Source organism: Panthera uncia (genome assembly GCF_023721935.1).
Source record: "Panthera uncia isolate 11264 chromosome B2 unlocalized genomic scaffold, Puncia_PCG_1.0 HiC_scaffold_24, whole genome shotgun sequence".
Lineage (NCBI taxonomy): Eukaryota > Metazoa > Chordata > Mammalia > Carnivora > Felidae > Panthera > Panthera uncia.
This window is the reverse complement of record NW_026057580.1, coordinates 44,449,325-44,463,131: the sequence shown is the minus strand read 5'-3', so window position 1 is coordinate 44,463,131 and position 13,807 is coordinate 44,449,325. Positions and strand designations below refer to the sequence as shown.

Sequence of the window (13,807 nt, the reverse complement as noted above, 5' to 3'; positions counted from 1 at the left end):
AACCAAGAGGTGGACACTCAACAAACTGAGCCACCGAAGTGCCCCGGAAGTCACTTCTTGCTTACTGTTGACATCACCACATATTTCTAATATGGAAAACAATTCTCACTTAAAGGTACAAATGTTAGAGATTAGGGTCAACTTTCCATGAAATAAGTAAAAAGAGTCTAATAACCTGTCAACTGCTGAAGCTCTTAATAGTAATCACTTATGGGACAAGGTAATAAAGGCTCTGTTAAGTTACAATTACAATCAGTATTTGCTTAAAATTATATGCAAGATATGGAAAGAGGAAAATGGAGAACAAAGATGACAACTTCACCCATACTCTCAGGTAATCTAAAAACATGGTATGGTAATAGGTGGAAAATATTGGCTCTGGGTAGGGTACATACTTAAAAAAAACTTTAAACATAGCTATTGTTTTTATAATACAAATTATAGAAGGCAAGGCTTGAGAAAATCTTGGCTGGGAGGGATACAGAGGTAGAGTAAGAAAGTACTGAAGGAAACTCAGCTAAACAAAAGGTTGAGAAACACTGGTCTAATGAGATTACAAATTAAGTTCTTCCCAGTTTAAGTCTACCATGACTTAATCCCTCACATTTTATTGAGTCACCTATCGTACACTGAAGGAGTAAAAAATGTTGAATGCCTGGAAGGGAAGAAAGACGGGGAAGGTTTAAGAGTAAAGGTCAATACATTTTTTTTCAATAAAGATCCAGATAACAGACATTTTAAGCTTTTGAGCCATATACGTTATTTTAGCATATTCAAATCAAACTCATTATTACCTTGTGAGCTGTATGCCCACCCCTATACTGGTAAGTTCAGACTACACTGATGTCCCAGCAGGTGTTTCTGTGAAAAGTCAGAGACAGAATAAAGGCTTCTGGTTTAAGGATGGAACATTTAAAAAAATTGAAACTGAGTATAGTTTGTGTCCCAATTAGGGGCAATATAGACAATGAAGTATAAAATTCTCCAATTATTAACAACTCAATTTCAAACGGAATAAAGTAATAAAGAAAAAGCTGAGTATGACAAATCATAATGAAAATCCACCAGTTTATCTACTAACCACAGCTCTGACAAAACTCCCAAACAATAGTCTTTTCTGCTAATGACTTTTTAGAAATAAAGTTTTCCAAGGCAGAAATTCTTCATATCTTATTACTTTTGTTGTACCATTCTGAATGTTCACATATTGGTGCTCATAACTTTTCAAAGTTTAGAACTCGAAAGAATTTAGACCATTTCTTTAAAAATGAGAACATTGATTCACTTAAGTTCTACCAGTGAAACACTTCACTCATGATTTGTTAACTGCTCTCATTTGTAATAAAAGTACTAGAGAATGTCACAGTGACTGAATATTTGGCTTTCCAACAGCCAACACTGCTAAAGTTCTAACATACATCACCAAATCGCCAAACCAAGAAAAGGTAACATCATGACAGAGATAACAGCTAGGTGAACCTAGGTCTCAGAGACCTGCCTCACTCAGAGTTAGCAATGATTATCTTTTGTTTTTCATAGGTTACAACTTTTTTAAAAGGTATGAAATTTTAAAATTTCAATTTCCATGTTCTTATCCAAATCAATAAACCTTTTTTCCCCCAAATTCCCAAAAATTCCACTCCTTGAAAAATTTGCTTTTTATGTATTATACTTACAAATTTATAAAACAAAAGAATTCAACCTAAATTCTATTAAAAAAAATAACTACATGAGGATTCTAGGATTTTCCAAAGAATTCCTTATGTTAATATCATTATTAATGTTGTTACCTGACTCATGTGGAAGGGAAAACAGAAGAGTATGAGGTCCAGTGTGCTTCTCTGTACAAGTACACTTGAGTCCTGCACGGAAGTACTTACTGCTTCTACCTGAAATAAAAGAGCCTTTAACATCTCTTGTCTGTTACATTGGGAAATATTTACTGTGCAAATGGAATGTTTCATTTTTTCCAATAAATAAAAGTTTGCTTCTCAGTTTATCACTAATTAAAATGTATTTATATTATTTTGAATAAATAGGTAAATATATTATGAGGGCTTAAAAAAAATTAAGGCACACAAAAGAGTATACAGCAAAAAGTTCTCTCCCATATCTATCTCCCAACCGACTTCTTTTCTACAATGCAACCAGTATTATTGGTGACTATTTTCTGAAATGTAAGTAAATAAAAACATACATGCATATATCCCAAACTTTGCTTTTCTCTTTTAACAATATATTTTGGAGATCTTTTCTTAACACTACATAAAGAGCTTCATTATTTTTTCATGGTCAAAGAGATACTCTATTTCATAGATGAATCCTAATTTTTTAATAGGTTCCTAATAATAGACACTAGTACTGTTGGTAAATATTTACTAAATAATGCTGCAACATACAATATACAGATGTACATTATAGGATAAATCCCTTAAAGTAGAATCTCTGGGTCTTGGGGATATGCATTTGCAACATGAATAGAATGCTTCCCATTAAGGTTATGTACATTTATATTCTCACCAGCTATGTGTGACAATTTGTTTTTTCATGTTTACTCACGCCTTTTTTTTTTTTTTTTTTTTTAATTTTTGCCAATCTGATGTATGACAATTGGTATCCTGGTGTAAATTTTTATTTCTATTATAAGTAATAGAGCATCTTTTCATATGTTTATTTGTATTTCTATTAGGTAAATTATCTGTTCAAATCCATTTTTCCACTTGATTGTTAATAGTTGCTTATTTATTTATAGTAGCTCCTTGAATAACAATGAAGTTAGTCCTTTGTGATATGTTACAAATAGTTTTTCAATTATGACATTTATTTTTTAAAGAAATAAAGTGACTTGTTTAAAATTTCCATTAACTCATTAAAAGGAAATGTTAGCAATACATTTAAAAATCTGCATCAAAATGGTATAGTCATTTTGGAAAATTGGCAGTGTTTTATAAACTTACACTAGAAGAAAACACAGGAGGAAATGTTTGTGATCTTAAATTAGACACAATTTCTTGTATCTAACACTAAAAGCACAAATGACAAAAAACAAAACAGATTAACTGGATTTGATCAGAGTTAAAATTTTTGTGCTTCCAAGGACAGTATCAAGAAAATGAGAAGACAAGTCCACAAAATGAGAGAATATATTTATAAATCACAGACACAAGGGTTTAACATCCAGAATATATAAAGAACTCCTACAGTTCAACAACAAAAAGGAAATAACACAATAATGGGAAAAGAATTTGAAGAGACACTTCTCCAAAGAAGATATAAAAATGGCCAATAACCACAGGAAAATATGTTCAATGTCATTAGACATTAGGGAAATGCAAATCAAAACCATAACGAAATAACACTTCACACCTGCTAAGGTGTCCTATATAAAAAGACAGACAATAACAACGTTTGAAAACGATGTGACAAATGGGAACCCTCATGTATTGCTGGTGGAAAAATAAACTGGTGTAGTCACTTTGGAAAAGTTTGCCAGTTCCTCAAAGTTAAACACAGGTACCATATGACCCAGTAATTCCACTACTAAATCAAATGAAAACCTATGCTGACACAAAAACATAGGTGTTCAGCATGTTCTGAACATAAATGTTCAGACCATTATTTATAATAGCCAGAAAAGAAGTAACTCAAATGTCCATCAGCTGATGGACAGCTAAATAAAATGTGGTATTCTCCATACAAAGTAGTATTATTCAACCTATAAAAAGAAATGAAGTACTGATACATGCTTCAACATAGGTGAATATTGAAAACATTGTGGTAATTCATAAAGGGCTCTATATTGTATAAGTCCATTAGTATGAAATATCTAGAATAGGCAAATCTATAGAAACAGGAAGATTAATGGTTACTAGTGGCAGGAGCGAGGGAAAAATGTAGTGAGATTAATGACTATGGGGTTTCTTTTTGAGGTGATAAAAAGGTTTTCAGAATTAGATAAGTGATAATTGCATCACTTTGTGGAAAAAGTTGAATTGTATAATTCAAAAGGATAAATTTTACGGTATGTGAATTATTTAATAAAGCTGTTATTTAAAAAAGTTAACATACCTTTACAATATGAACCATTTAGGAATCCTATTCCTAAATACTTTCCCAGGAAATAAAAACATATTTCTACACAAACAACTGTACGCAACTGTTTATAGCAGCTTTATTCATTACTGCCCAAACCAGAAACAAACGTTAACTGGTGAATGAATAAACAAACTGTGGTACATTCATACAATACAATACTACACAGCAATGTAAAGGAACTAACTACTGATATATACAAACACATGGATGAATCTCAAATGTTATACAAAGTGAAAGAAACCAGACTTAATGGCTGATATTGTATGATTCCATCTATGTAATGTTCTAGAAAAAGCACAACTATAGAAACAGAAACCAGACCAGTGTTTGCAAGGGCCTGGGAACACAGGGTAAGAGAAGTAACCACAAAGGGGCACAGAAGAACTTTGTGGGGTGATATAAATGTTCTTTATCTTGATTAGTGTATTGATTACCTGACTATAGGCATTTGTCAAAATTCATACAACTGTACACACAAGATGTTATTTTCAGTGTATGTTTATTACAGTTTAATAAATGTAACCAAAATCTGCATAAAAATCTCATAGTCAGATGGGAGAAAAGTATGGGATGGTTAATCACAATTTTTAAAAAAACTTTTCAAAGTGCCTTTGAGGGTTTGTTGTTTACTCCTTTGCTAGTTTTCAGAGATAGCACTACAGAGATAAAAGGTTTCCTTTTGTTCTTCATCTAGAAATTAAAAAGTTTAATCAATGTGATTTTTTTGGTACAATTTTTCACCATCTACTTTGGTACTAGAGATCTTCTTAAAAAATTCCCATACAGAATCTAAAACCCATCTTTCCCATAATGAAAGCTATGATTGAAGAGAAGGTTCGCTTGGGTATAATTAATGTGGCTATATTAACAGTGGTCTGATCAGTTAGCAAGATGGTAATAAGGACCATTTATTTGCTTGAATAACAGTTGGAGATAACATATAACCTACAATTCTTTTTCCATGAAAAGAAATTTTTGAAGATTTTAAAAAGAATAATTAGTGACTAATTTTGTCTTTAAGTTTCCTTGATGAAAAGTGTAAGCTCCGTGAAAATAGGAACTTTGTGGCACGATTCTCAATGTCTGTCTGTAATAGTGTGCCTGGCTCTTGAGAAGTATGTTAAATGAGCAACCACATATAGACCTACCATTAGCTCAATATCACTGCCAATTATATAAAGTTGATCTTCCATGGAAAGCTTTCTGTTCAAATGGGCGAGAACATATGTGATTCCTGGTAAACGCACAGCAGGACTGGTGAGAAGACTCCCCCAGAGGGCACTGTAGAATGCGGACTGGTCCACTGCAGCAGCAACCTTCTCCAGCAAAGTGTTTGTTCTGAGGTACAAAACAGAGTGGCTTAACAAGAGAAGCATTTAGGGGGCACCTGGGTGGCTCAGCTGGTTAAGCATCGAACTCTTGACTTCGGCTCAGGTCATGATCTCATGGTTTGTGAGATCCAGTCCCATGCCGGGCTTTGCCCTGATAGTGCAGAGCAACTTGGGATTCTTTCTCTCCCTCTCTCTCTGCTCCTCCCCAACTTGTGTTCTCTCCCTTTCTCCCAGAAATAAACATTAAAAAAAAAGAGAGAAGCATTTAGTTTCACAGTGTTAAAAATAAATTCTTCTTTTCTGGAATGTATGAAAGCATTCACAGTATAGTTTACATGCCGTGCCCTGGAGACAAATGCGATAGACTGGGAGAAGCACATACTTTAGAGGACTGGATTTAAGTCCTGGCTCCCCCATTTACTAGCTGTAAGTTGGAGAAATCAGTTAATCTTTCTTCAGTTTCCCGATCTGTAAAATGAAGACAATGACAACAAAAAGAACACCCCAAGTCCTATCTACGTTAGTGAGTTGTTAAACACCATATACATTCATATTTATTTTTAATTTTTATTTATGTTTAATTTTTATTTACTTTTAATTTAATTTTATTTCATTTTATCTTATTTGAGAGAGAGAGAAAGAGAGAATCTTAAGCAGGCTCCATGCTTAGTACAGAGCCTGACATGGTGCTCGATCCCATGACCTTGGGTGGGATCATGACCTGAGCCGAAATCAAGAGTCAGATGCTCAGACTGAGCCACCCAGGCGTCCCAGACCACCATATACATTTTAGTTAACAGTAATCCTGTAGCAGAAAATATTTTCTCTTGGATTTCTATGAAATTCTTAAAGGACATTTTCCAAATGTTTCCTTTTCTTTGAAATCATATTATGCAACTCACAGTAACTTTGAGAGTGTCTTGGGGATTCTAGCAGGGGAATGTAGCTACTCATATATCCTTGACCAAAGAACAGTACTCCTCTATCAGGGAAGATCATCCCTTTCAACTAAGCACACAGCTTTGGGAGGGGCACACATGGAGTGGTGAGGGAAGAGAGACACCTGCTTAGCGAGCCAGGTCAGCTAAATCAACCCTGGCGATCAAATCAATGGGGTGACAGATATCACAGCCAGATCGCCCTCACATCTTATAATTTACAAAACTTTAATGAATTACACCTATAACAAAATCAAAGATACATTATTGCTTTATTAAGGACTGCATTCAAAAATTAATTACTTATGATTAGTTTCAAATATAGAATAATGTAATACATAAAAACTTATTACACTGTAGTAGAGTCAGAATCAAAAGAATCTGATGATGCGTTCTACTGCTTACTTGCTCTGTGACTTAACCTAACACTGTACTCCCTTCTGGCCTTAATATATCTATAGATTAAAAGAACACATTTATCAATCCCTTTATTATACTTTGTGTTGAAAAGCTACTAAAACATAACGCTATGGTCTGAATGTCTCCTCAAAAGGTCATATTAAAACCCTATCCTCCCAAAATGATGGCATCAGGAGAAGTGGAGCTTTTGGGGTATGCGTAAGTCATGAGTTCTTATGAAAGAAATCCCACAGAACTCTGTAGCCCCTTCCACTATGTGAGGACACCAGCTACGAACCAGGGAGAGGGCCCTCACCAGAATATGACCATGCTGGTACTCAGATAATGACTTCTAGCTTTTACAACTCGGACAAATAAATTTGCTGTTCATTAGCTGTTCATTTTGTTACAGCAGCTCAAACTGACTAAGACACATTAACAAGACAAAACACAGACTATAGCCCTAAAAATCATTATTCACTGTTATATTTTTAATTGCAACTAGCAAACTTAAGTGCTTCCCTTAGAATACAACAATTTAAAATTTAAAATAAAATGGACTTATACACTAAATGAAATAAAACATGTTTCTAAAACTGTAAGCAAGTAAAAAAGTTAACAAAAGAAAATGATAAATTTTGAGGACCAAAATTATATTTTCTCAAAGTAGCTCAGGAGCGTAATCTAGTATTTTCAGGGTTAGAGTCTGACTATATTACAGAAACATATAAACCACCATAAAATAGAGTAACTGGTGAGTGCTCTAGAATAAATTAAATTTAAGTCATTAAGTGTACTCATAAAATTAAGTTTGGCCTTTTTTATGTTTGCTACCTCAACTCATAATTTCATTTTTGGTGAGAATATCAGTAACAAGCTATTAAAGATAGTTAACACCATCATGTGCTGTCTACAACTATAAACTTCCTAAGAAATAATAGGCTCCAAGATGCATTAATTCATGTTCTTTGAAAAATTAAAATATCAAGAGCATCATGTCAACAGCCAGTAAAACATCACTGTACTTGGTGTTAGGCTCTTTTCTACCACTAAGAATTTAAAAACTGTTGGCACATAGTTCAATTTCCCATTCTTTTATTAATTTAAATTCTTATATATTGTATTATTTTAAATTATGGGTCACAATTTTTTGAGCGACTTACATGTGCTAGGAACTGGACTGATTTCATTATTATAACAACAGAATGAAATAAGTATTATGTGTGTTTTATAGATGAGGAAACTTAAAAAACTTCAGACATGTTAAAAAAACTTTCTTTTTAGCTAGGATTTGAACCCAGTCATCTATCTCCCAAGTCTGTGCTCTTAGCTATATTTTCAGTGCAATACACAAACTAGATATATTACAATAATTATTTTTTGCTACAGAAATCTTCACGTGATATATTCAAGGGTCTAGAATAATTAATTTTTGTGATGTTAAAACATTATCGATCCAAGGATACTTGGTGACAAATCCAGGCCTTTGATCACTTAGTGGCAACAACAGTAGCACCATTTCACCTCTCGTAGTACTCCGATCCTTCTTCTAAGCCAGGCAGAATACCAGTTAGCAATCCTTGTAGACCAGGCTTCAGTGTTTTACCCAAAGGCAGGTAATATATCTCATACAAACTTAGCAATGTTGGTTTCACAGACATGGCAGCATTTGCAAGAAGAGGAAATAATCCAGAACTGTTTAAAAACATAGAAATAAATGGGGGTAAGGAGAAGCACATTAACTACAAAATATTAATTCATATGCACATATGATGAGGGAGAGTGGGGCAAGCTGAGGGCAAAATACAGGCTGGCAGACCCTTTCCCCCAGGTAGAATATGTGTGATATTCCTTGAACACTCCTGGCTACCCAAGAACAAAGGAAAGGGTGCTTGCCATGGTGATGTGGGAAACTAAGGCTAATGAAACATTAAATCCCCTTATTGCCTACAGCCCATTGACAAATCCATGAAACAGGCAGTGTGACTTCCCTCTAGGAGCTCAGTTGCCTTTGCTTTGCTAGGGGCAAAAGAGAATCTTAGCTTAACATTAACCCAACCTCGAGGATCCTGTAAGCCTACTTTAACATACAAAAATCCCTCAGGAGCACCTGGGTGGCTCAGTTGGTTAAGTGTCCCACTTTGGCTCAGGTCATGATCTCATAGTTCATGAGTTCGGGCCCCATGTCGGGCTCTGTGCTGACAGCTCAGAGCCTGGAGCCTGCTTTGGATTCTGTGTCTCCCTCTTTCTGTTCCTCCCCTGCTCACTCTCTGTCTCTCTCTCTCAAAAAGAAATAAACATTAAAAAATTAAAAAAAAAAATTCCTTTGGAAACTTCCTTTATCTCAACTGCCCCAAGATATGTGCTGGCAATCATACTCCAAGCTTATGGCCTCCTGATATCCATCTGAAGGGTCTCATGACTGACATTTTATTAAATGGTAATAAATGGCATTTCCCTAGCAAAAGCTAGCCCCTCAAGGTCCTGGAGACCTTGCATCCAAAATACCTTCGAGACTTACTCTATCCCTGACCCCCTCCCAACCTGAAGGTATATAATCAGTTACCCATCATGACCCCAGTGCAGCTCTTCCTGCCCATGGGTCCTGTCCCCATGCTTTAATAAAATCGCCTTTTTGCACCAAAGACGTCTGTAAGAATTCTTTCTTGGCTGTCGGCTCTGGACCATGCCACCATCACCCCAAAATTTCATCACCTACATATGTATATAAACCTTAATTTATATTTTGATGAAATAATAAGTTATACCGATTGGCTCAAAATGCTATCCTGCATATTGATGACTTCTACTTCCATTAAACCCAGATTTCTCACCTAAGTTTCAGACTCAAAAGCCAGTGGCTAGCTAGCTAGCTATTTCACAGTCTTCAAATGTCACAATTTTAAAATATGGCATCACCATCTGTCTGGGTGACCAAAAAGTTATAAATTTAAAAGTGATCCTTTACCCTTTAAAAAAAAATCTTCTCTAACTTATAATCAATCACTAAGTTTTCTCTCCAAGTCACTCTTCTAGATATTTTTTAAATACTGTAAATTATCTCCATCTCTACCACACTTTTTCTTAGAAGACACCACCATTATATACAGCTCAGTCATCATGACTTACCAGGTACTGCTTCAGTATTGCCCTGAAGCAGCTGTCCTCAGTAAAACTTTTCATTGGCTTCCTGATGCCTTTAGGATACAGTCTAGTTTAACACAGTTTTAACATTTTGCTACTCCATATCTCTGTACAGCTCACATAAACTCACCCATTTTACTCCTGCACCCTCTGCTCCAGCTATACTGAAGAATTCCTTTCAGGTTTGTTTTAAATCCTTCCATGCTCTTTTTAGCGTCCAGGCCTTTCCACAAGCTGTTCTGACAGGTTCAATTACTGCTCCCTTACTTCTGTCCTTTTTGTTGACTCCTAGACTTTCAGGAATTAGCCTAAGCCATTCCCTGGAGGAGAATGTCTCTTAATTAGACTAGGTTAGGCTCCCTATTTTATATTCCCATAGTACCCAATACTTATTTATTCTAGTAAGTAATTCTGTTTTTATTAATTCTAATAAGTAATTCCGTAAATATCAGAAAGCAAGGTACCATGACTATCTTTCTGTTTCTGTATCCTAAGTCCCTAGCACCAAGTCCTCTTGCACTTAGTGACTGCTTAACAAATGAATTAAGAATCTCTTGCTCCTAGTTTGTACAGTAAATAGAGGTCATCAAGAGAGAACTCCCTGAGTTTCCCACATTCCTGCCTCTAATTTTAGGCAGTCTGATTTAAATTTATAGTTGAAGCCTCCTCAAAGCTACCTTCCTCCATAAACTGCAGTGTCCAATGCCGACCTTTGCCAGAATCCTGCTTCATCCATTTTCCTTTTCACACTTTTAATTTCTTTCTCTTTTTTTAAAATATTTTATTTTTTAAGTAATCTCTACACCCAACACGGCACTCAAACTGACAACCCAGAGATCAAGAGTTGCATACTATGAGCTAACCAGGTGCCCCCTTTCTGATAACTTCTATCTATCTTCTTCCACTTACATCTTTGCCTTTCAACACAATTGTGGTTATCTGTGAGTCTAAAAAGAGAATAAATTACAACAACAAAATCCCAAATCCTTTATCTTCACTGCATTCTGGCTTGAACCTATCTTCCCATTTCAATTAAAAAAAAAAAAAGTATGCATTTTCCCCTATTTATCACCTGTCATCTGATCTTCGATCAGGATACTTCTATGCCCTCTAATGAAACTATTCTCATTATCATCAGCAATGTCTATTAACTGCCAGATCCTATGCTCTATTTTCAGCCCTTTTACTATTTGCTTTGCCTGTAATATTTGATACTGTCACCTACAATTTTCCGTTGAAACTCTCTTCCCTTTTGGCTTCCACGTTAGCTATTTCCTGCTACATTTTCTATCTCTGACTCTTGTTCCCCTTCACTGACTAAATATTCACAGAATGGTCTTCCTTTTCCTTCCTTCTTATTCACAATGTACCTGGGTGATCTCAATTATTCTCATGGCTTCAACTGCCACCTAAATGATCACCGCTCTAAAATCTCTCTCCAGCCTGAGGTCCAAATTTGTTTTACCAAAATCTTACATACACATTTAAGACTTTGTGGTACTCAAACTGCACATCTAGCCTTCTTAGTAACACAACCATATACTGTATCATGTTTAAAAAAATAAGCCCAAAGAGGCAAGATGATATTTTATCAAAATATAGTTTATACAAGTTTACAAAGTCTTTGTATGTAATTATGCTAAACCATAAACCTCGAGATTAAAGAAATTACTTAATGAAAAATAAAAAGTCCAACATTAATATAAACTTTAGTTTTTAAATTAGGTATGCTTTTAACAACTATAGAATAGCAATATAATTTTACTCCAAAATGTGTATGTGAGAATGTCTGCCATATTTAGAAATGGTTTTCTAGAAGTGGTATTCTAGAGATAATTTACTATTTTTACGTAACATACCAGTGACAAAATGAGATATACTGTAATTTATTTTTTATTTTTTTTAATGCTTATTTTTGAGAGAGAGAGAGAGAGAGAGAGAGACACCAGAGGATGAGCAGGGAAGAGGCAGAGAGAGAGGGAGACACAGATTTGAAGCAGGCTCCAGGCTCTCAGCTGTCAGCACAGACTCTGACGCAGGGTTCGAACCCACTGTCTGTGAGATAATGACCTGAGCTGAAGTCAGACACTCAACCGACTGAGTCACCCAGATGCTCCAGATATACTGCAATTTTGTAAAATAGCTATGTTTCTTAAGGTAAAATTTGTGTTATTTTAAAGTTGAAAAAGTAGCAGGCATGAATTATAAAAGAAAAATATTGCATTAAGGAAGGAAAATCCAGGGGCGCCTGCGTGGCTCAGTTGGTTAAGCGTCCGACTTCAGCTCAGGTCATGTCTCACAGTCCGTGAGTTCGAGCCCTGTGTCGGGCTCTGTGCAACAGCTTGGAGCCTGGAGCCTGCTTCAGATTCTGTGTCTCCCTCTCTCTCTGCCCCTCCCCCTGCTCTGTCTCTCTCTGTCTCAAAAATAAATAAAAACATTTTAAAAAATTAAAAATTTAAAAATTAAAAAAAAAGAAAAGAAAGGAAAATCTATCTGTTAATAGAGAATTACACACATTGATTCAGCAATTCTCAGCTTTTCTTTTTAAGTGCTTTCTCTTTGGAATGTAGTATTTATTACCATTAAAAACCTGTTACTGACTTCAGATGGTATTTTTAAGACATCCATGCAGAATTTAAAGATAAAACATATATGCACAGTAAGGCAAATCAGCAAAGCTAAAAGTTTGCATTAAAAAAAAAAACTGAAGTGATAAACCCATGACAAGACTGACCAAAGTAAAAAAAAAAAAAAAGAAATGAGGTCTGAGTTACCAATGTCAAGACTGAAAGAGGAAAACTAGATATATACATGCAAAAGAATGAAACTAGACCCCTATCCTATGCCACACACAAAAGTTAACTTGAATTAGGGACTTAAATATAAGGCCAGAAACTATAAAATTCTTAGAAGGAAACATAGGGGGAAAGCTCCTTGATATTGGTCTTAGAAATGATATTTTGGATATGAAACCTAAAGCACAAGCAAAAAAAGCAAAAATAAACAACCAGGACTACATCAAATGAAAAAGCTACTGCACAGTAAAAGATGATCAATAAACCAAAAAGTCAATCCATCGAATGAGAGAAAATATTTGTAAACCACATATCTAATAAAGAATTAATATCCAAAATTAATATAAGGGACTCACATAACTGGATAGCAAAAACACCTCCAATAATCGAATTAAAAAATGGGCAAAGGACCTGAACATTTTTCTAAAGAAGATACTGGAATGGCCAATAGGCACATGAAAATGTGCTCAAGATCATTAATCATCAGGGAAATACAAGTCAAAACCACAATGGGGTACCATCTTACAACTGTTAGACTATTATCAAAAGACAAGAAATAAATGCTGGAGAAGTGGAGAAAATAGAATCATTGTACACTGTGGGAGGGAATGTAAACTGGTACAGCAATTATGGACAATAATACGGAGGTCCTTCAAAAAATTGAAAATAGAACTACAATATGATCTGGAAATCCCACTTCTGGCTATATGTCTGAAGGAAATGAAATCAGGATCTTGAAGAGATATCTGCATTCCCATGTTCACTGCAGCATTATTTCCAATAGCAAGACATGGAAACTTGTGTCCACTGACAGATGAATGGATAAAGTGTCACACATGATTATGCACATGCACACACTCATGTACACACACACGCACATTCTCTTTCTCTCTCTCTCTCTCTCTCTCTGGAGTATAATTAATCATGGAAAAAAAGAAATCTTGCCATTTGTGACAATATGGATGGATCTCTAGGGCATTATGCTAAGTGAAATAAGTCATACAGAGAAAGACAAATGCTGTATGGTCTCACTTAAATGTGGAATCTAAGAAAATCAAACTCATAAAAACAGAGAAGAGAATGGTGGTTGCCTAGCAGGTGGGGG

At 35.1% G+C, this 13,807-nt stretch overlaps 1 protein-coding gene across 4 annotated transcripts in view; it reads right to left on the bottom strand.

Annotated features, from left to right (window-relative positions):
• Positions 1 to 13,807, bottom strand: part of DOP1A (DOP1 leucine zipper like protein A) — a 111,518-nt gene that overhangs the window by 59,563 nt on the left and 38,148 nt on the right. For all 4 annotated transcript variants that reach the window (XM_049653945.1, XM_049653947.1, XM_049653946.1 and 1 more), the window contains exons 4-6: positions 8,288 to 8,458; positions 5,244 to 5,433; positions 1,791 to 1,889 (exon numbers count right to left, since the gene is read on the bottom strand). In XM_049653945.1, coding sequence (XP_049509902.1) covers positions 1,791 to 1,889; positions 5,244 to 5,433; positions 8,288 to 8,458 — 460 coding nt within the window. The remainder of the gene's footprint in view (positions 1 to 1,790; positions 1,890 to 5,243; positions 5,434 to 8,287; positions 8,459 to 13,807) is intronic.